General features: G+C 37.0%; 2 protein-coding genes and 1 long non-coding RNA gene across 4 annotated transcripts; all 3 read left to right on the top strand.

Moving 5' to 3' along the window:
• Positions 1 to 1,685: 1,685 nt before the first annotated feature.
• On the top strand, positions 1,686 to 6,759 carry LOC104120181 (uncharacterized). 2 transcript variants are annotated; one of them, XM_033652569.2, is made up of 8 exons: positions 1,686 to 2,069; positions 2,726 to 2,774; positions 2,849 to 2,951; positions 3,050 to 3,145; positions 3,233 to 3,307; positions 4,106 to 4,175; positions 5,709 to 5,774; positions 6,475 to 6,759. In XM_033652569.2, the coding sequence occupies exons 1-8, from the start codon at positions 1,713 to 1,715 to the stop codon at positions 6,547 to 6,549; spliced, it is 891 nt and encodes a 296-aa protein (XP_033508460.1). In that variant the 5' UTR covers positions 1,686 to 1,712; the 3' UTR covers positions 6,550 to 6,759. The 2 variants fall into 2 exon arrangements, with proteins under 2 accessions (XP_033508460.1, XP_009630202.1); XM_009631907.4 differs by lacking the exon at positions 5,709 to 5,774 and having other exon boundaries at positions 1,689 to 2,069.
• Positions 6,760 to 8,889: 2,130 nt separating this feature from the next.
• Positions 8,890 to 9,203, top strand: LOC138910781 (uncharacterized). Its single transcript, XR_011415925.1, has 2 exons — positions 8,890 to 8,952; positions 9,111 to 9,203. It is a non-coding gene; the product is annotated as an uncharacterized lncRNA (long non-coding RNA).
• Positions 9,204 to 9,671: 468 nt separating this feature from the next.
• LOC104120180 (superoxide dismutase [Mn], mitochondrial) lies at positions 9,672 to 14,136 on the top strand. Its single transcript, XM_009631905.4, has 6 exons — positions 9,672 to 10,129; positions 11,442 to 11,488; positions 11,564 to 11,689; positions 11,828 to 11,884; positions 13,121 to 13,198; positions 13,779 to 14,136. The coding sequence occupies exons 1-6, from the start codon at positions 9,844 to 9,846 to the stop codon at positions 13,869 to 13,871; spliced, it is 687 nt and encodes a 228-aa protein (XP_009630200.1). The 5' UTR covers positions 9,672 to 9,843; the 3' UTR covers positions 13,872 to 14,136.
• The last annotated feature ends 10,097 nt before the right edge of the window (positions 14,137 to 24,233 follow it).

Genomic DNA, 24,233 nt, shown 5'->3' with positions numbered 1-24,233 from the left:
ATTAGAATTTGTTATACTTGCTGTTTATGTTGATGACATAAATCTTGTTGGAACTCCAGAAGAGCTCCAAAAGGCAATTGAATATCTTAAGAAAGAATTTGAGATGAGAGATCTTGGAAAGACAAACTTTGTCTTGGACTGCAAATTGAATATTTAGCAAATGGGATCTTTATGCATCAATGTGCTTATACAGAAAGAGTCTTAAAATATTTTTACATGGACAAAGCACACCCATTGAGTACACCAATGGTTGTTCGATCACTTGAAGTGAATAAGGACCCGTTCCGACCTCAAGAAGAGGATGAGGAACTCCTGGGTCCTGAAACACCCTATCTTAGTGCAATTAGTGCACTTATGTATCTTGCTAATGCTATAAGGCCTGACATAGCATTTTCTGTTAATTTACTAGCAAGATATAGCTCTTCTCCTACACGGAGACATTGGAACAGGATTAAGCATATATTGCGATATTTAAAGGGAACTCTTGATATGGGTTTGTTTTATGCTAACAAAGATAGTGCAGATCTTGTTGGTTATGCAGATGCAGATTATTTATCTGATCCCCATAAAGCTCGATCTCAAACCGGGTACGTGTTTACAGGTACTGTCATATCATGGCGCTCCACAAAGCAGTCAATTGTTGCTACTTCTTCAAATCATGCTGAGATAATAGCTATTCATGAAGCAAGTAGGGAATGCGTATGGTTGAGATCAATGATTCATTTTATTCAAGAAAAATGTGGTTTGGAGTGTGATAAAAGATCCACAATTTTATACGAAGACAATGCTGCATGCATAGCCCAATTGAAGGGAGGATTTATAAAAGGAGATAGAACGAAGCACATTTCACCAAAATTATTCTACACACACGATTTTCAGAAAAATGGTGACATTGATGTGCAACAAATCCATTCAAGTGACAATCCGACAGATTTATTCACCAAATCTTTACCAACTTCAACTTTTGAGAAGATGGTATACAAGATTGGAATGCGGAGACTTAAATATTTGAAATAAGATTTTCATCAGGGGGAGTAAAATACGCGATGTACTCTTTTTTCCTTATTAAGGTTTTTTCCCACAGGATTTTCCTTATAAGGTTTTTAATGAGGCAGTTAGCAATGCGTATTACTAAATATGTGTACTCTTTTTTCTTCACTAGGATTTTTTCCCACGAGGTTTTTCCTAGTAAGGTTTTAACGAGGCACATTATCTTTTAATGAACATCCAAGGGGGAGTGTTATGAATATATTATATTATGGATGTTCATTTAGTACTCCGTTGTAAATAAGATTCATGAAGAAGTTTATCCATATGAGACTCCGCCATAAATATGTTTATCTATTTAGTACTCTATTGGAAATAAGCCTCCTGAAGAAGCTTATCCTTTCGATACTCCACTATGGATAAATATTACCCATGATAGAAGATTATCTATATCTGGCACAACAGTTTAGAGCAGCAGCTTACAAGCAGCTTATACAGCAGCAACTTACAAGCAGCTTACACAGCAGCTTGCAGTAGCAGCTTACACAACAGCTTCTTTTCTTCTATAAATAGAGGAAAATTCAGTTCATTATGTATAAAAATTTAAAGTTTGAATAATATATCAGTTTCTCTCTATACTTGTGTTTGCTTTACAGTATTTATTTTATAACAAGTACAAATTTTCTTCATATATTAGCTCCAAAGTTAGCGCATCCCGTGGACAAATGATTCCATCTTCCGGAAATTTCACTCGAAAACTCTGTCCGACCCTCTTCCGCTCTCTCCCACCTACCCGTAAAACCCCTCGAAACTTCCAAACCTCACGCGCTCACTCTTCCAGAAACTTCCACGCGCTAAACCCTCACCCTACTGCCATCCACACTCTCATCAGGCCCATTTCCGTCACTCTACAGTCTACAACCGTCGCTAACGGCAGACGTAGATCGAGTATCGCCGGCGTTTCAACCATGGCCAACGGCGGAGATAACGGCGTTACGTTTCAGTTAACTCCGTCGAGCTTGTTAAAGATTCAGAAAGGTGATATCACTCAATGGTCTGTAGACGGATTCTCTGACGCTATTGTAAGTATGAGTATCTTTGCTTTTATATATGCGTTTGAATTTAGCTGAATCATTTCTAACTTTAAATTATTCGAATTTAAATTTTTGATATAAAGATGTTGTGTACCAACGTGTACAGACTGAATAAAAAATATAGGAGTGATTAATATTTTGATTTGGAATGAAATCAAATGCTGCTACAGTTGTCCAAGAGCTTTTCAGCTCGTGCAATGAGGATTTTGTTTGGAAGCGTATAATATATTATACTAATGTTTAAGTCTCCGCGACTTGATTCTTATATGATTTGTTTCTTAGAGAAGTTTAATTCTTCATAGAGAAAAAGTTGAAGATCAGATAATGAAATAAAGCAGGTTGGCTATATCGACAGCTTACCCTACTGAGCAGTATTAGCTTTAACTTGACTTCAGGTTTACCCTGTGTTGTAAATATCAGAAGAACTTTGGATTCATTTGTGACCTATAAACAATTCCAAGCACAATAAAAGACGAGAACTGAACCCCTATGCATTTTCAAGAGAGGAATATCCAATATAATAGACTGTTTCTTTTTAGGCTAATGATATTATTTAGTTCTGCCTATGATCTATCCTTGGGGCTTATGATGCATAATACATTGTGTTTACTTGCGGCCTTTATCTTTGCACCATTTTTATACAGGTCAATCCTGCTAATGAGCGAATGCTGGGTGGTGGTGGTGCCGATGGAGGTAATTCCTTAATCATACTGCTGATTACAACTCTATGATACATGCAGTCTGATTTCATGTTTTCGCATTTCTAGCCATACACCGAGCTGCCGGTCCAGAATTACGAGATGCATGCTACAAAGTCCCAGAGGTACGTCCTGGAGTTCGCTGCCCAACAGGAGAAGCAAGGATTACACCGTATGTGCTCAGTCGTTGGCTTCAATATTTCATTAGAACCATCAGTTATATGTAGTATGGTGTCAGTACACTTACATTGTGGAGGGAAACTATTGCAGAGGTTTTAGATTGCCAGCTTCTCATGTAATCCACACTGTTGGACCAATATATGATGCTGTCCCAAATCCTAAAGCCTATTTGACAAATTCATATAGGTTTGTGAATGATTATTTTATATTCCTCATAAATTGGTTTAAATGTCATACCTTATTTGATTATCTTTTCTCTTAACTATACTGCAGAAATAGCCTGCGTGTGGCAAAAGAGAACAACATTCAGTATATTGCTTTTCCTGCTATATCATGTGGGGTCTTCGGGTGAGTTCTACTGATTAACCATGCATTTTCAAGTGTATAGGGACCGTCAGCTTATTTAGTTATGCTCGTGATGGTTCCTTCTCACAGCGAAAGTGTCCACCAGCTATTGAGTATGAAAGATGAATATGTTGGGACTACTACAGAATAAGTTTGCTGCATGATCACTCATTTCATTACCTAGACAATGGTTATCTTATTTTTCTTGTTTGTTCTGTTGGAGGGGCTGATTAAATAAAAATTGTTGCTCTAATGAACTTACAGTACGAAATTAATCTAATTGTTATGTTAAGATCACGGCTAATTAATTCTGTCTTCTGAATCTTTTTTGTGTTTTCATCTCGCCACCTAAAATTAGCTAACCCCTCATTTGTTTGGGCACAAGTTGTCACTTAAAATTAGGAATCACTTAGAATGTTGGATTCAATTCCTTTGTCTGTTTGTTTTATTGTGTATCATGCCCTAAATTCTGCACAAATAAATTTTTATATCCTGGTGATATGTGTTGATTGTTGACTGAGAAAGTTAGTCCAATAGTCCTTAGTTTGAACATATCATAGAGGTAACTTTTTTTTTTACATAACCAAGTTTACACCTTCTTGACTCTTTAGGTATTGCCACATCGTGCATATGACTGTTTTGAAACTTCTATTTTATGAGTACTACCTGTGCTAACTTGTTTGCATATTAATGAGCTAGGAAAAATGATTCTGCGGTATGATCACCTTTAGGAACAATATATAATCTTAGCAGCTATGGATGGTTACCCCTGCTTAATCTTCATTTTTTTGTGTTTTACAGATATCCTTTTGATGAAGCTGCCACTGTGGCTATATCTACTGTCAAAGAATTTGGCAGTGACCTCAAAGAGGTATTATCTGCTTATGGATTTTGGTTTGCTCAGAACTTGATTGCAATATATAGGTCACATATCTGTTGAGACTAAAATACTTCATAGTGTTCTTATCTTATGTTGGTGAAATTGTTCGCCTGAAGCAGAAATATTGATAATGGTGGATGTGGCTCCACTGTTACTAATAGTATGTTGGCATCTTGTTCCTAGTTTTTGTTTTCTTTTTGCTGATAAATGTATATATGTAATTAGTAGCGTCTTAATAGTACCCAAGAAAGTGATTGTATATAATGATTTGTGAAGGCTTAAGACCTCCATGAAGCAGCCTGAGTCTCGTCAATGCAATATAGTATTCTTGCAGAAAATTATAAAAAAGCAAGAAAGCTCCTAATATTGTACTCTCCATGGTTTAGTGCTCTGAATTTCTTTCTTTTTCTTGAGAAGTCACAAAAGGCACATGGGGACAACATTCTCTTTTACCCCATACATGAAAAACTTTCGAATTCTGGAATGAAGATGGGCTATCTTTGCTCAATAGATTTTGTATCCAAACAATGGGAACAGAGAAGTCCAACGATAAGCCACTACCTTGAAATGCCACCTGAGATTATTTTAATTTTCCCGGTGGTTTTTGCACATGAAAAACTGGCTAGGGAACCCCCCCCCCCCCCCTTGGGGTCTATTGGCATGTTTCTCTGCGGTGAACCTTATGAAGTTCATGGAATCCTATGTCGTATGTCCTTTACTGCATACTATTCTGATTGAGATGAACAATTTAATAACTTAAACAGTTAAACGTCATAGTAAAACATAATGTTTATAGCCTTGTAATATAAAAGTCATGTGGTCTGAATTTTCTCCTGCAACTTCAACTCTATTTATTTCCCGTGTACTGGTCTTGACAACTTTCTTATATGCTTTAGTATGATTGCACATTTGGAACTTGGAAATTCTTTTCATTAGCTATGATCTTACGTGGAAGTTCTGGAACAGCTTGTGTGCTCTTAGTTCAACTTTTAATCCCTTAGAACTAGAAGCTGCAGAATCTGCAGGATTGAATATAAAAGAGCCATGTCTAATTGTTGAAACACTGCAATTGCTTGAGTAATTATTCTAGTTATTCTTGCTTAGTAACTATTACTTTGATCTTGACACGTCTCTGAAAAATTTGTCGATATCATTTTCTGATGGAACTCGCTGAGGGACTTTTTTAGTTTCACTCGAAGGTGAGAAGACATCTTGGTTGGGTTGGATATTTAAACTGTCTCTTAGTTTGCAGTGGAGATGCTTTCATAGATGATGTCCTTTGTAGATATAATTTTTTTTCTTCTGGAAAACATTCTTTTTCTTGGGAAAGCTAGAAATATTAATATATCATCAGCACAAAGGTTGTGCAGAAACCATGTTACTTTTCAAAAGAAACAAAATAATCTCCTTGCTCTTCTTACAAGGATTCTATGATATTTATGAGAGATTCAGCATCATTAAGGATATCTTCTTTATACCAAGCATAAAATAAAGAAAAGCAGTTTATCTTGGCTTTCTGTACAGAATGGCGGGTTCCTTCAAAGCATGTTCTGTTTCTCTTCTTCCCCACAGTCCACCATACACAAACAGGTATCATTTGCCACCATTTTTCCTGTCTAGCAGTACCTTCAGTATTTTTCCAGCACGCCAACAGTACTTATGTATTCTTTGGCATAGCCCACTCGATTCCATTCATTTTTAGAATTAATTCCCAAATCTGTTCAGTAACTTCTTTGCGGAAGAGATGATTTACGCTCAGAATCTTTTCACACAAAAAAACATTTAGAACACAGCTTGCAACCCCCTTCTCATTAAATTTTCTCGAGTCAAGCATGCTTCCTGAGCTACTAGCCAGGAAAAACATGCCACCTTATAAGGTATCTTCACTCTCCACATTTCCTTTCAGGCCATTTGAATCCCTGTTGCCCACTGTGATCGTGTGTTTTATATGCTGATTTTACAATGTACACACCTTTACATGCTAATGTGGTACCTTATAATCTACATGTCAAGATGTGGAAAGAGGAGATCAAAATGCCCATTCCATCCGCAAATGATATTTTAATGTTATTCAAATTAAAATCGATATGTTCCTTTTGTAATTCTCTTCAAATGCCACAGTATTGCCAAAACCATCGTTATTCCAAAAAATTTGATCTATTTGTGCATGCTTTTGCTTAAAGAACTTTTTTGAGCATCAGTACTATTTTCTTCGCTTAAGATCAGATTCTGATTGTCAGAGCTGAGTGCTGGCTACAATTGTTTCCTCTTACATCTGTCATAAATGCAGGTACACTTTGTGCTGTTTTCAGATGAAATTTATGATGCATGGTTGAAGGCAGCGAATGAACTGTTGCAGAGTTGATTAGTATGTTTCTGAGCATCTGGAAAATGAAATTTGTGGTGATGGACATTGGAGATGCATATGACATACTTAGATATTGAAATTAATGAAATGTCAAAAAGAAGAGTCTGCTGAATATGAATTTATTAGTTGGTATTTTACTACCTATCCTTGTGAAGCAGAATAACGCCATTATGGTTTTATGCTCTTAGCTGAGGCTGATATTAGCTAGCAAGCTTTGTATGCGCCTATTTGCTAGACTTTGTGAGGAGAATGATAAAATGTGACGTATGGTCAGTGTGGCAATACTTCAATTTAGGGCTGGCAAGTGGGCCGGTCCCGGTCGACCGCGGCCCATGTGGGTAGTGGATCTAAACGAGCTGATCCGTTTAAGACCGGGACCGGAGGAGGTGGGCCTGGCAAGTGGGCCGGTCCTTAGCCTGAGGCCCGCGAGACCAGACCGTTTGGGACCGGGACCGGACTGGTCCTAGCGGTCCCAAACGGTTATAATTTTTTTAAAAAAATCTGCCCATTTGGATATTTAAAATCTAGTCGTTTCCTCTGCCAAAATAGTCGTTGGCTATTTACAAAATAGCCATTTAACCCCCCAACTTTGTTTTAATCCTAAATTTTTTTTAATTACACTTTTTTCTTATTTTTAACTATAAATACCCCATCATTCTTTCATTTTTCTTACAAAATCATCAATCTCTCTTTAATATCGAATATAGCTTTTATATATATATATATATATATATATATATATATATATATATATATACTATACTATATATAGTTGATTTAACATCGTAAATTTTAATATTCAACATTTAATATCGAATATAGTTTATATATGTATATATTATAACGTATTGCTTTGAATATCTCTTAACAATATTTTTGTCTTTAAATTTGAATTAAAAAATTTAGGTCACAATTCTATAATATAATTTACAAGAAATTGTCTTAGATATTTTTATTACCATTTTTTCTCTCTAACTTCTATAAAATTTTAAAAAAAAATAGAAAGTATTTGTTGGGCTCACTTAGGCCTACTTGAGCTCACTTAACCCGGAACCGTTAGTTCGTGGTCCCGGTTCCAACAAGAAGCCCGTAAAACTCGGGCCCACTTAGGACTGACCCATTTAGGATCGGACCACAAAACCCATTTAGAATCAGGCCCGGCTCACATGTCACCCTTACTTCAATTACGTAATTTAAGGGATATTTCTGAAGTATAGAGTTTTGATGAGTCTAAAGAAACTCTACAATTTCTGTTGTTGGAACAATCAATTTGTTACAGGCGTTTGATTCAGTACTTCTAGGAGTGGTTTATAGCCTATTCGGCCTTGCTTCTTTTTGGTTAAAAGTAATTTTTTTTTTCAAAGTTAAGGTTTTGTCCAATCTTTTAAAAGGAAAAAAAGTGCTTTTGAAACAGAAGCAATTTTGAGAAGCAGAAAAAAGTAATTTTTTTTAAAGCACTTTTGAGAAAAATATATATAGAAGTATTTTTTAAAGGTTTGATCATATATTAATTGCTGCTCAAAAGTATATTTTAAATTGATTAATACTCCGAGTGAGATTAGCTAAATATACTAAATATAACTTATCATTAAAAGTACCATTTCGAAAAACACTTTATAAAACAAGTTAATCGTAGAAACACGGCCAAATAAGCTATTAGTTCGCCGAAAAGTTAAGTATGGATTATAACGTATAAAGAAATTTTCATGTTAAATTTTATAAAAGGAAGGCTATTAGCTATACACATAGTTACTTTATAGTACTACGTCCGTTTCAAATTAGATGATACATTTTTCTTCTTAGTCTGTTCCAAATTAAATTATACATTTCTAAATTTAGAAATAACTCAACTTTTACCCCTTAAGTTTTTAAGACCACAAGTTTTAAAACTCTTCTTCTTTTTTCTTAAACTCCGTGACGAGTCAAACTACATCATCTAAATTGAAACGGAGAGAGTATAAAATATTTTATATCGATAAATATTAATTAAATACACATTAAACACGGGATAAAACAACATTTAATTATAATACTTTGCTTTAAGTATTTGTCAGATTTATTCCGTACTTGTACTAGTAGAAAATAACGTTATCGATAAAATAGTTAAAGTGTGTATAAATAGTAGGCCAAATACCTATACGACCACTTAAACTTGGCTCCAGTTTTTATTTTGACACTTTAATTAAACCCATTACCTATTGAACACTTTAACCCAAATCAAAGTATGCCTATTGAACACAAAAGTTGACATGGCAAAAGAGTTATATTTCAACCCCTCTTAGGCGCGTGGATTTTGATGGTTTAGAAATCATGTTTTTCTTTTCTTTTTTGTTTAAACTAAAATTGACTTTTTTTTTAAAGGCCACCCATAACCACCTTATCTCCACCATTGTCATCTCTGTAAGTATGCATCTCCATTATTGCTCTATTTTGCAGTTTTTGAACTGTGACAAAAAGACAGAAGAATATTTTTTTCTCCAACAACAAATTTGGGCAAAATAAATATGTCAATGACTTATTTTCTCCAAATTATATCCATTATTTTTCAACTTTTTCAGATTCCGCTCACCATCTTCTTCAGCTTCGCCATCTTCTTTCAACCCAGATCTGAAATTTTTTGTTGTTACAACAAAAAAATTCAAAAACAAAAATGATTTGCCCGACTATTAGTTTTAGATTTGATCCCGACGATCGAAGGGCCTATGAACGAAAGGAGAAGAAGAACGGGGAAGGGGAAAGAGGATGACCAACGATGTGAGTGGAGAAGATGAACAACGACGAGTAAGGTCCAGCGGCTTTTTTACAACCAAAAAAATAACAGCATGACTCTTTTTTTTTTTTTTTTTTTTTCTGATGTGGCTTGTTTTAATGATCTGGCATCTTTTCATTGATTATATTTTTACATAAGCGCGTTTGAGCTTCACACATTTATTTTATTTTTTGGGATTAAGTTTTTTGTGTTTAATAGACATACTTTGATTTGGGTTAAAGTGTTTGATAGATAATGAGCTTAGTTAAAGTGTTAAAATGGAAATGAAGCCAAATTTAAGTGACCGAATAGTTATTTGGTCAAGATAGTACTATATTTGTGTTGGTTTAAAATTGAACTAAATCCAACCAGGAACACATGGCGTAAAAGAAAGAGGCCATCTTTCACCCGTCTACTCAAGTAACGTCACTCTCCACATATAAAAACGCACACGATAAAGTTGAAACCTCACACTCGGTATTTGTATTACTATCATCTCCTCCGCTACAGAGTTGAATTCGAAAACATCGAGCAATTTCCAAATGGCACTTCGAACCGTAATGACCAAAAGGACCTTCGCCGGATGTCTAGGGTTCCGGCAACAACTTCGCGGCGTACAGACTTTCTCTCTCCCCGATCTCCCTTACGATTATGGCGCCTTAGAACCTGCTATTAGCGGTGAGATCATGCAGATTCATCACCAGAAACATCATCAGACTTATATTACAAATTACAATAAGGCCCTTGAACAGCTCCATGATGCTATTACTAAGAGTGATTCTCTTACCGTTGCTAAATTGCAGAGTGCTATCAAGTTCAATGGCGGAGGTAGGTCATTTCTCTCTCTTTGTTAAAATATTGCTTGAGGAATTGTTCTGCTATTTGTAATACTCCATACATCCCAATTTATGTGTTCTTTTTAAAGTCTGTTTTTAGTTTGTTAGGAAAAATGATACCTTTCTATATTTAGAAACAATTTTAATTTTTTTTTTTCATTTTACCCTTAATTGAGATGATTTATAGCTATACAAATTATCTATAACTTCTTTTAGACCACAAGTTTTGAAAGTTTGTATTTCTTCCTCCCTTGCCCTGTCAAACAATATCACATATGTTCGGATGGTGTAACATTTTCCACAATTCAAGGAAAACATTTTCTAGGAAAACACTTTTGGCCATACCAATTCGTGAATTGCTGATATTATTCTCCAATGACCTGCTTCGATTTGTAGGTTCACTAAGATTTCTTTTTATGCTCATAGTTCCGGTGGGTATGTTTCTTGAAATGTGATGATTTGGTTGCTATTTTATTAACTATGTTTATGTGAGCTTCGCAAAGCATAGGATATCGGCAAAAAGTAGGATGGTTAAGTTAGGTTGATTGGCCAGTATAAAAATAGTCTATCTGTGATGAATTGTGTGGATGCTGAATCTGAATTCATATAGTCGACCCCAACTTGTTTTGGCTTGAGGCATAGTTGTTCTTGTTGATTGACATATAGTTGATTAATTGTATTAGTTGGGTGATGATGTGTAAATTTGCCAGAGTTGTTCACATTGTACTGGGAAATGAGGGATTGAAGTTGTGAAGAAATATGACAAAGTGGAAGTTGGATGGTTTTGAATGGAATGGTGGATTAACTGGGAAAAATTGATTGTATCATGATTTGGTGTCGTTTGACCCGTTTATGTCAATTTATAGAATTTTTTAAAGAATCTGCTTGGGTGATTGTGAAATCAACTCTAATCAAACCTGTGATGTGAATTGAGTACCCAAAATGGTTGTTTTTCTTCCTGGAGGAGGGACTCACAAAAATAATTAGATTTTCCAATCATTTTAGTTTCTTTTATGTATAAAAGCAATTATGTTATCCCCAAAAAAAAGTACGAGTTGGCGTGAATTCTTTAACTATAATATCAACTTGAATTGTTGATCAGCCTGGATCTGCCTTGGATTTGTCAACCCTGCTTATTTTCATACTTCCATGACAACAAGCAGTATAATCTGTGTTCATGTCCTGGTGAAACCATTTCATGCGTCATGCTATCACTTGTCAAAAGTATATTGCTCTTTTCTCGATGAGTAAAATTATATTGCTCTTTTAATCAAGTTAATTTTCTTAGCTTTACTTTAATGCAGGTCATATTAATCACTCAGTTTTCTGGAAGAACCTTGCCCCAATTCGCGTAATCTTACTTCCTTATGTATTTTTATCATTCAACTTTGCAGGGAAATAACTTAAAAGCTAAATGATATTGCAGGAAGGTGGTGGTGAGCCTCCGAAGGGCTCTCTTGGCTCGGTCATAGACACTAACTTTGGCTCTCTTGAAGCTTTAATACAAAAGATGAATGCAGAAGGTGCAGCTTTACAGGGTTCTGGTTGGGTGGTAAGTCTGCACTTTTTGTTTCTTCCATAGGATTGTATACTTCAATATTGGTTCTTCAGCGGTGAGTGTTTGGTCTCTAAGATTCTGATTTTGTGTCATGCCTTCTGTTTCTTCTTTGCATTTTCTTTTTGCATGCAGTGGCTTGCTTTGGACAAAGAGCTGAAGCGCCTAGCGATTGAAACCACCTCAAATCAGGTAACTTATCCTTGCTTTAGTTTTTTGATATTGTAATTTATCCTTGCGTTATAGTAAACTCTTTGATAGTGAGCTTCCTCTTTAATAATTGAAGCTGATTTTGCCTAGTTTATTCATATTTCTCCGCTTCTGTTGCCACTCAATGAGTATGTAATAATAATCAACAAAAAGGGAAACGATAAGGGCACAAGACTGTTAATCTTTGTGCTGTTTCAAGTTTATGAACCTGCACTCATAACTGTCTACCTTGTCACTCATGATTAGTTGCTCTATAGTAAAAAGGTTGCTATATGTTTCCAATGTTCTCATTGGATTTTTTATTCTCAGATCTGTCTGGTAGGTGGTTTTCCTTTTTCTTTCTGGAATAAAAAAATGCATTAAATAAAGGTTTAATGCTCCTTTTGACTATGTAAAGATTCAATGAAATCTATATAGCTCTCAAAATCATTACATTGCACATATTACTGTTACACCAAATAAAATGTCAGCATCTATATTGGTTAATGTGTACAGATTCAAACCGTCTTTCAAAACATCGGCCTCCTCCTCCTACCTATTCCCTAGAATGCATAATTGATTGGTTCCCCATAGAGATTTCAGTCATTTCTTAATCCTCTGTCCAGCTTTTGAGTGCTCCTCATTGTTCTTTGGATCACCAATTGTATACCAAAAGAGGTTTAAGACAAGCCCCAGACCTGTCGACTATAATCACAGTGCAAAAACAGGTGATGGAGCTCTGCAACAACTTGAAAACTAGTAGCATCTATTGCATATGTCCATACCCCTTGTTTGTGGACTATTTTGAGGGAAAAATGTTCATTTACTGTTATCCTAGCAAACAGGAACGTTTTGCTGGAGCTTTACCTTTTCAAATAATTTTCCATGTGGCTGTACCTCCTCCGTTATTAAACTGATACTCATAACAAAACATAATTGTGAATTTTCCAACTTTCCCTGCCTTCCATATAAAAGAGTCAGATCCTAACTCCCTGAGGCCTCCATTTGAGTTTAGTGAAATTATGTAAAAATGGTTTCTTTTACTATTTGGTTTACTTTGATCACATTGATATGCCAGTATTCTGCACCATGAGGCGTTTATGCACTGATTAAGTCTTTGATTTTTTATATTCCATGTCAATTGTTTACATGATAGGACTGCATAAGAAAGTAAATGTTTCTCGACATATTGATTGATGCTAGCCAAGGTTGCATGTGATAGTATCTCCTTTTCTGCAGGATCCTTTGGTTACTAAAGGACCAAACTTGGTTCCTCTATTGGGCATTGATGTTTGGGAACATGCATACTACTTGCAGGTATAATTACTATGTTGTGTAGCCTAAACATGATTTATGATATGATAACGTTTCATGTGATGCAATGAATTTCCCCAATGTTTTCAAATGAATATTTTGCCTCTTTTCTTCTTCAAGGTTAGAAACTAGATGCTCTTGATGCTAATATATTGAATAAAGTTCAGAAAACACAGAAGCTTGATGTGCAGAATTCATTATATTGTTATTTAGGTCTCCAGTGCACCCTTTCACGTGAAGGTCTCCTTTTCTGTTTTCCTTCCCCGGTTGAGCCAAATACGTGGAATTATTTTTAGTAACGGGTGACAGTAAAACTGGATTGTAGGAACCATTGCTTTCTTATATTCTATATTGAATTGCGCGTACCACTTAATCTAAGAGTTTAAGTCAGATTTGATGCTTTTATACGTTATCACAGTCTGCAACAAATGCGTTGAAGATGTAGCTGCTTTGTAGTATCTCCTATGCACATGCATGTTTCTCTGAAGCCATTACATGTGTATTCTGGACTGGCTAATTCGATTGCTGGTGTTCTTGTGATCAAGAGTTATCTAACGGCTTGCTTTTGCTCTTCATAATGCAGTACAAAAATGTGAGACCGGATTACCTAAAGAACATATGGAAAGTTATGAACTGGAAATATGCTGCTGAAGTTTATGAGAAGGAATGCTCTTGAATAGAGATATATGGCGCGATACACCGATACAGAGGACATGGCCCGTGTTCGTATAAATTTTGACTGGGAATTTAGTGCTTATGTAGTCGCTGGTTGATGTACTGTGTAGAAACTGAATAAGCTCCTTTGGTTACTAGTTTTGCACCACGCTCTCTGCAGCTGGTCATCCAATTACAATAATATGAGCGAATGAATATGTCGGATATATGCATCATTATGGACGTCTTATTATCACATTCTATTAACTTAAGCATCAAAGCATAAATCTGGGCACGGCATGTTTTGATGTGTTTACTTATCAATAGCACTAATCGATGAGTAATTAGCTCGCTGTTATACTTAAAAGCGAGTTCAATCACATTGGTTCTACTATAGCGAGTTTTTCCCCCAAAAATCAAAATGCAACCACTTTGTTTTTTTGTGAAAAAGCAGTGGCGCATAAGATTTTGAGGGACAAAGTCTGTTTCATCAGTATCTCCTAGAATTTAGATAACACTAAAGAGTCATGGCGAAGCGACGAGTATTGGTCACTAGAGTGTTTTCTATGGACTTATGAAATTTTAGGCCTATCGGAGTTCGTTAATTTTTTTTTTTTTGCAAAACCAGCATGTACTAATACACGCGAAAAGTAAATATAATAATAAATTTGTATTGCATGACCTGAAACGCCATAAAATAAGTTCGAAAGTCATGTGGATATAATTATAAATTCGTGTTGCATGACCCTGAAACTCCTTAAAGTGAACCGAAAAATTATAGAAAAGCAATGTGTATTGGTCACTATACCGTTTTCTATGGACTAACGAAACTTCAGGCAAATCGGAGTCCATAAAAAAAATCTACAAAATCAGCATGTACTGCTACACATGTAAATGTGGATATAATTATAAATTCGTATTGCATGACCATGGTATGCCACAAAATGAACTCAAAAGTCATGGCGAAGCAATAAGTGTTGGTCACTAGGCCGTTTCCTATGGATCTATTAAAATTCAGACAAATCGGAGTCCGTCAAAATAGTTCTACAAAATCAGCATATACTAATACATACGAAAAAAATGAATATAATTATAACTTCATGTTGCGTGATCCTGGAACGCCTTAAAACGAGCACAAAAGTCATGGCGAAGCAATGTGTTTTTGATGGGCCCGCAGAATTTTAGGAGATTACGGGTCGGTCCCCCGAATTCATGCAAATGGCATGGACTAGCACATGAAATCTGGGAATCATGGGCCAACTAAATTTTAGGAGATTCGGGGCCGGTTGCCCGAATTCATGCATATGGCGTGAACTGTAGCACACGAAAATATAGGAAACGTCTGAATTCCTCTTTTATGGCCCTAAAATGCCAAAAAATGAGGAACGGTCATGGAAAAACGAAGAATATTGTTCATTAGGTCTTTTTTGATGGGCCAGATTAGGAGCCGGTCGCTCGAATTCATGCAGATGGCGTAGACAATAACACACGAAAATCTGGGGATCGTCCTGAATTCCGATGTTATGGTCCTAAAAGACCAAAAATGTGGAACGGTCATGGCAAAACGAAGAATATTGTTCATTAGGTCATTTTTGATGGGCCAGATTAGGAGTCGATCGCTCGAATTCATGCAGATGGCGTAGACAATAGCATATGAAAATCTGGGATCGTCCTGAATTTCGATTTTATGGTCTTAAAAGACCAAAAAATGAGGAACGGTAATGGAAAAGTGATCACTATAGTCTATTAGGTTGTTTAGGAGATTCTGGATCGGTCACCCGAATTCATGCAGATGGCGTGAAATATATCACACGAAAATTAGGGAATCGTCCTGAATTCTTCTTTTATGGCCCTAAAACACCAAAAGACGAGGAATGGTTCTGGCGAAGCGATGACTATTATTCATTAGGTCGTTTTTAGTTGGCACGCAAAAAATTTGGACATTCGAAGTTAGTCGCCTAAATTCATGCAGATGGAGTGGACTACAACACAAGAAAATCCGAGAATCGTCCTAAATTTCTATTTTATAGCCCTAAACACCAAAATACGAGAAACGATCATGGCGAAGCGATGACTATTATTCATTAGGTCGTTTTTATTGGGTATGCAAAATTTTAGGACATTCGATGCCGGTCGCCCAAATTCATGAAGATGGCGTGGATGTACATGAAAATCCGGGAATCGTCCTGAATTCTTGTTTTATGGCCTTAAAAAGCCAAAAAAAGAGGAATGGTAATGGAAAAGCGATGACTATTGTTCATTAGGCTATTTTTTATGGGCCCTCCAAATTTTAGGAGATTCGTGGCCGGTCGCTCAAATTCATGTAGATGGCGTAAACTATAGCACATGAAAATGAGAGAATCGTCTTGAATTACGATTTTATGGTTCTAAAAGGCCAAAAAATGAGGAACGGTCATGGAAAAGCGATGACTATAATTCATTAGGTCATTTTTTGTGGGCCCGCAAAATTTTAGGAGATTCGGAGTCGGCCGCCCGAATTCATGCATATGGCATGGACTATAACATGCAGAAATATGAGAATCATATTGAATTCCTAGTTTGTGGCCATAAAACGCCAAAAAACGAGAAAAAGTCATGGCGAAGTGATGAATTTTGTTAATTAGGTTGTTTTTGATAGGCCCGTAAAATTTTACGAGATTTAGAGCCAGTCGCCCGAAATTCATGCAAATGGCGTAGACTATAACACACAAAAATCTGGGAATCATCTTGTATTCTTGTTTTATGACCCTAAAACTCCTAAAAATAAAGAACGATCATGGAAAAGCTATGACTAATGTTTATTAGGTCATTTTTAATGGGCTCGTAAAATTTTATAAGATTCGGGGCCGGCGCTTGAATTCATTCAGATGACATGGATATAACATACGAAAATCTGGGAATCGTTCTGAATTCCTATTTATGGCCCTAAAACGCCAAAAAATGAAGAACAGTCATGGCGAAGCGATGAATATTGTTCATTAGGTCATACTTGATAGGCATGCAGAATTTGAGGGGATTCGGTGTCGATCATCCAAATTCATGTAGATGGCGTACACGAAAATTTGGGAATCGTCCTGAATTTCTGTTTTATGGCCCTAAAATGCCAAAAAATGAGGAACTGTCATGGCGAAGCGATGACTATTGTTCATTAGGTAGTACTGATGGACATGCAAAAATTTAGGATATTTTGGCCGGTCGCCCAATTCATGAAGATAAAATGAACTATAGCACACGAAAACCTCAGAATCGTCCTGAATTCCTGTTTTATGGCCTTAAAAGGCCAAAACTAAGAAACGGTCGTGGCAAAGAGATGCCTATTATTAATTAGGTCATTTTTATGGGCCCACAAAGTTTTAGAAGATTCGAGGCCGATCACCTTAATTCATGCAGATGACGCAGACTATAGCACACGAAAATCTTGAAATTGTCTTGAATTCCTTTTTTATGGCCTTAAAAAGCCAAAAAATAAGGAACGATCGTAGCGATGTCTATTGTTCATTAGGTCGTTTCTGGTGGGCCTGCAAAATTTTAGGAGATTCGGGATCCGTCACCCGAATTCATACAGATGATGTGGAGTATAGCACATGAAAATCTGGGAATCATCCTGAATTCCTGTTTCATGGCCCTAAAATGCCAAAAGACGAGGAAGAGTCATGGCGAAACGATGACTATTCTTCATTAGGCCGTTTTAATGGCCCCGCAAAATTTTAGGACATTCGGAGTCGGTCGCCCGAATTCATACAGATGACGTGGATTATAGCACACGAAAATTCGAGAATCATCCTGAATTCCTATTTTATGTCCCTAAACACCAAAAAATAAGGAAATGTCATTGAGAAGCGATGACTATTGTTCATTAGGTCGTTTTTAATGGTCCCACAAAATTTTAGTAGATTCAGAGCCGGTCGTCCTAATTCATGCAGATGTCATGGACTATAGCACACGAAAATCTTGGAATCGCCCTGAATTCCTATTTTATGGCCCTAAAACACCAAAAACAAGGATCGTTTATGGCAAAGCGATGATTATGGTTCATTAGATCGTTTTTTATGGGGCGGTACCATTTTAGAAGATTCGGGGCCGGTCGCCCAAATCATGTAGATGGCGTGGACTATAGTACACGAAAATTTGAGAATCATCCTGAATTCCTGTTTTATGGCCCTAAAACGCAAAAAAGACGACGAACGTTCATGGGGAAGCGATGACTATTGCTCATTAGGTCATTATTTATGGTCGCGTAAAATATTACTCCCTTAGTTTTAGTTTAGATGAGGTAGTTTAACTCGGCACAGAGTTTAAAAAAAAAAAAGAAGACTTTTGAAACTTGTGGCCTTAAAAATTTAAGGGGTAAAAGCTTTGTGGGGCCATGACATTTGTGTGATTATAAAACTTCTCATTAAGGGTAAAATGAGAAAAATGAAGAGTTTAAAGTTGAATTATTTCCAAATTTCGAAGTGTGTCATTTATTTTGGAATAGACTAAAAAGGAAAGTGCCTCATCTAATTTAAAATGGAGGGAGTAGGTGTTTCAGAGCCTGCCACCCTAATTCATACAGACGTAGTGGACTATAGCACACGAAAATCTAGGAATCTTCCTTAATACATGTTTTATGGCCCTAAAACGCCAAAAATCGAGGAGTGTTCACGGCGAAGCGATGATTATTGTTTATTAGGTCGTTTTCTGTGAGCCGACAAAATTTTAGGAGATTCAGGGTCGGTCGCTCGAATTCATGCAGATAGTGTGGACTATGGCATACGAAAATTTGGAAAATCGTCCTGAATTTATGTTATATGGCCCTAAAACGCCAAAAACGAGAAACGTTCTTGGCAAAATGCGGACTATTTCTCATTAGGTCATTTTTTATATTCCCACAAAATTTTAGGGCTTTCGGAGTCAGTCGGCCGATTCATGCAGATGGAGCGGACTACAACACATGAAAATTCGGGAATCGTCCTGAATTTCTGTTTTATGGCCCTAAACACCAAAAAATGAGGAACGGTCATGGCGAAGCGATGACTGCTGTTCATTAGGTCATTTTTATGGGCAGGCAAAATTTTAGGAGATTTGGTGTCGGTCTCCCGAGTTCATGCAGATGGCGTCCACACGAAAATCTGGGAATCGTTCAGAATTCTTATTTTTTGGCCCTTAAATGCCAAAAAATGAGTAACGGTCATGGAGAAACGATGATTGTTGTTTATTAAGTCATTTTTATGGGCCCGCAAAATTTTTGGAGATTCGGAGCCAGTCGCTCGAATTCATATAGATGGCATGGATATAACAAACGAAAATTTGGGAATTGTCTTGAATTCATGTTTTAAGACCATAAAATACCAATAAAATGAAGAACGATCATGGAGAAACGATGACTATTATTTATTAGGTCATTTTTAGTGGTCCCAAAAAATTTAAGAAGATTCAGAGTCGGTCACCTGAATTCATGTAGATGCCTTGGACTATAACACACAAAAATTGGGAATCATCTTAACTTCCTATTTTATGACAATAAAATGCCAAAAACGAGGAGCGTTCTTGGAGAAACAATGATTATTATTATTTAGGTCATTTTTGATAGACTGGTAAAATTTTAGGAGATTCGAGGTCGGTCGCTCGAATTCATACAGATGGCGTGGACTATAGCACACGAAAATTTGGTAATCATCTTGAATTCCAGTTTTATGGCCCTAAAACACCAAAAAACGAGTAACGTTCATGGCGAAGCAATGACTATAGTTCATTAGGTTGTTTTCTATGGGCCCGTGAAATTTTTGGTGTTTCGGAGCTGGTTGCCCGAATTCATGTAAATGTCGTGGAGTATAGCACACGAAAATCTGGAAATCGTACTGAATTTCTATTTTATAGCCCTAAAACGCCGAAATACGAGGAGCGTTCATGGTGCAGCGATGATAATTGTTTATTAGGTCATTTTTTATGAGCTGGCAAAATTTTAGGCGATTCGGGATCGGTCTCCTGAATTCATGCAAATGACGAGGACTATAGCACACGAAAATTCGGGAATCGTCCTCAATTCCTGTTATATTAGCTTAAAATGCCAAAACACGAGGAACGTTCTCGGCAAAGCGATGACTATTGCTCATTAGATCATTTTTATGGGCCCGCAAAAGTTTAGGTATTTCGGAGCCAGTCACCGGAATTCATGCAAAGGTCGTGGTATAGCACACAAAAATCTAGGAATCATCCTAAATTTATGTTTTATAGAACTAAAACGCCAAAAAATGATGAACGATTATGGCGAAGCGATGACTATTCTTTATTAAGTCATTTTCTATAGGGCAGCAAAATTTTAGGAGATTCGAGGCCAGTCGCCCAATTCATGCAGATGGCGTGGACTATGGCACATGAAAATCTGGGAGCGTGGACTATAGCATACGAAAATCTCGGAATCGTCCTGAATTCCTATTTTATGGCCCCAAAACTCCAAAAAACGAGGAACGATCATAGCAATGCGATGACTAAATAAGTCATTTTTATGGGCCCGCAGAATTTTAGGAGATTCGAAGTCAGTCGTCTGAATTCATGTAGATAGCATTGACTATAGCTCACGAAAATCTAGGAATCGTACTGAATTCCTATTTATATCCCTAAAACGCATAAAAATGAGAAACGGTCATGGCAAAGCGATGACTATTGTTCATTAGGTCATTTTTATGGGCCCGCAAAATTTTAGGAGTTTCGGTGTCGGTCGCCCGAATTCATGCAGATGGCGTGGACTATGCACACAAAAATCTAGGAATCGTTCTGAATTCTTATTTTTTGGCTCTAAAACGCTAAAAACGAAGAACGGTCATGGCGAAGTGATGACTATCGTTCATTAGGTTTTTTTTTATAGGCACAAATTTTTTTAATAGATTCGGGTCGGTCGCCCGAATTCATGCATATGGCGTGGACTATAGCACGCGCAAATCTGCAAATCGTCTTGAATTCATGTTTTATGGCCCTAAAACGCCAAAAAATGAAGAATAATCATGGTGAAGCGATGATTATTGTTCATTAGGTCATTTTATATGAGCCCGCAAAATTTTAGGCGATTCGGGGTCGCTCACCCAAATTCATGCAGATTGCATGGACTATAGCACAGGAAAATATAAGAATCGTCCTGAATTCCTATTTATGACCCTAAAATGCTAAAAATCGAGGAACAGTCATGGAGAAAAAATGACTGTTGTTCATTAGGTCCCTTTTTATGGGCCCACAAAATTTTAGGCGATTCGAAACAATCGCTCAAATTCATGTAGATGACTACTATATCACATGTAAATTTGGGAATTATCTTGAATTCCTATTTTTGGACCTAAAATGCCAAAAAATGAGGAACGGTCATGGAGAAACGATGACTATCGTTCATTAGGTTATTTTTTATGGGCCCGTAAAATTTAAAGGATTAGGGATCGGTCGCCTGAATTCATGCAGATGGCGTGAACTATAACACACGAAAATTTCAGAATCATCCTAAATTCCTATTTTCTAGCTCTAAAATGCCAAAACGAGGAACTGTCATTGCGAAGCGAGTTTAGTTTTGATGAGCCTTTATGGGATTCAAGGCCGGTCGCTCGAATTCATGTAGATGGCGTGGACTATACCACACGAAAATTTAAGAATCATCGTGAATTCCTATTTTATGGCCTTAAAAAGCCAAAAATTAAGGAACGGTCATGGCGAAGTAATGCCTATCGTTCATTAGGTCATTTTTGATGGGCCCGTAAAATATTAGGATATTCTGGGCTGATCGACCGAATTCATACAGATGGCGTAGACTATAGCTTACAAAATTTGAGAATCGTTTTGAATTCCTGTATTACGGCCCAAAAATGCCAAATAATGAGGAACGATCAAGGCGAAGCGATGACTATTATTGATTAGGTCATTTTTGATGGGCTACAAAATTTTAGGATATTCGGTGTCGGTTGCCCGATTTCATGCAAATGGCGTGAATTATAGCGAACGAAAATTAGGGAATCGTTCAAAATTCTTTTTTATGGCCCTAAAATGCCAAGCAACGAGGAATGGTCATGGCAAAGTGATGACTATTATTCACTAGGTCATTCTTGATGGGCCTGAAGAATTATAGGAGATTCGGGGCCGGTCGCCCGAATTCATGCAGATGGCGTGGAATATAGCGTACAAAAATCCAAAAATCATCTGGAATTCCTATTTTATAGCCGTAAATGTCAAAACATGAGGAACGGTCATAACGAAGCGATGACTATTGTTCATTAGGTCATTTTTATGGGCCCGTAAAATTTTAGGAGATTCGGTGTCGGTCGCCCGAATTTATGTAGATTGCGTGAAATATATTACACGAAAATCTAGGAATCGTCCTGAATTCCTGTTTTATGGCCCTAAAATGCCAAAAAACGAGGAATGGTCATGGAGAAGCGATGCCTTTCGTTCATTAGATCGTTTATTATTGGCCCGAAAATATTTCGGAGATTCGGGGCCGATCGTCCAAATTCATGTAGATTACATGGCCTATAGCACACGAAGATTTGTGAATCATCTCTAATTCATGTTTTACGTCCCTAAAATGCCAAAAAATGAGTAGCGTTCATGGATAAGTGATAATTATTGTTCATTAGATCATTCCGGCAAAATATTAGGAGATTCGGGGCCGTGCTGCCTGAATTCATGCATATGGTGTGGACGCACACGAAAAGTTTGAGAATCATCATGAATTCCTATTTTATGGTCCTAAAAAGACAAAAAATGAGGAACGTTCTTCGCGAAGCGATGACTATTGTTCATTAGGTCATTTATTATGGGCCCGTAAAATTTCAGGTGTTTCGGAGCCGGTCGCCCGAATTCATGCAGATGCCGTGGACAATAGCACACGAAAATGTGAGAATCGTCCTGAATTCGTATTTTATGGCCAAAAAATGAGGAATAATTATGGCGAACCGATGACTATTATTCATTAGGTCATTTTTTATGGGCCCGCAAAATTATAGGAGATTCAGGGTTGGTCGCCCGAATTCATGCAGATGGCGTTGACTATAGTACACGAAAATCCGGGAATCATCTTTAATTCCTGTTTTATGGCCCTAAAATGCCAAAAAAATGAGGAACGGTCATGGAAAATCAATGATTATTGTTCGTGTCGTCTTTTATGTGCCCGCAAAAGTTTAGGATATTCGGTGCCGATCGCCTGAATTCGTGCATATGACATTGACTATAGCATACAAAAATCCGAGAATCATCTTGAAATTCTGTTTTATAGCCCTAAAACGCCAAAACATGAGGAACGATCATGACGAAGCGATGACTATTGTTCTTTAGATTATTGTTTTTGGGTACACAAACTTTTAGGTATTTCGGAGCCGGTCGCCCGAATTCATGTAGATGACGTGGATTATAGGACACGAAAATTCGGGAATCGTCTTGAATTCTTATTTTATGGCCATAAATGCCAAAAAATAGGGAATGGCCATGACGAAGCGATAACTACTGTTCATTAGGTCATTTTGTGCGGGTCCTCATAATATTAGGAGATTCGGTGCCGGTCGCGTGAGTTCATACAGATGGTAGGGACTATAGCACAAGAATATCTAAGAATCGTCCTGAATTCCTATTTATTGGTCCTAAAACACAAAAAATGAGTAACAATCATGGCGAAGCAAGGACTATTGTTCATTAAGTCATTTTTTACGGGCCCGATAATTTTTAGGACAGCCGGAGCCGGTCTCCCGAGTTCATACAGATGGCGTGGACAATAGCATACGAAAATTTAGGAATCGTCTTGATTTCTTGTTTTATGGCCCTAAAATGCCAAAAACGAGGAACGGTCATGGAGAAGTGATGACTATTATTTATTAGGACATTTTTTATGGGCCAACAAAATTTTAGGTATTTTGGAGTCGGTTGCCCGAATTTATGCCGATGGCGTAGACTATAACATATAAAAATCAGGGCATTGTCCTGAATTCCTATTTTATGGGCCTAAAACGCCAAAAGTCGGGAAACGGTCATGGCGAAGCAATGACTATTATTTATTAGGTCATTTTTAAAGGGCCCATAAAATGTTAGGACATTCAGAGTCGATCTGTCACGACCCAAACTCCCTCCGTATAACATCGTGATGGCACCTAGTCTTTACGACTAGGTAAGCCTAACAATTTGCGAAAATAACAAAACGAAAGTAAAGCTTGGCAAATAACAGTAATGGATAACTAAATAACTAGTAACAATGCTGCTCGACATGTACAATAACCAATATTCTATAAATACACAGTCTTCCCAAAACCCGAAACATCGTAAGACACAAGCTACAGAAGGAAAATAGCATCTCTATACACCAGAGTCTAATAAAAGGAATACAGGAAGTGTTTGACATAGGGGAGAACAGAGGGGGACTCCTAGGTCTGCGGACGCG

The sequence above is a fragment of the Nicotiana tomentosiformis genome, chromosome 5 (assembly GCF_000390325.3).
Source record: "Nicotiana tomentosiformis chromosome 5, ASM39032v3, whole genome shotgun sequence".
NCBI lineage: Eukaryota > Viridiplantae > Streptophyta > Magnoliopsida > Solanales > Solanaceae > Nicotiana > Nicotiana tomentosiformis.
The sequence above is the reverse complement of the archived record's forward strand: the minus strand, read 5'-3'. Positions and strand labels throughout refer to the sequence as shown.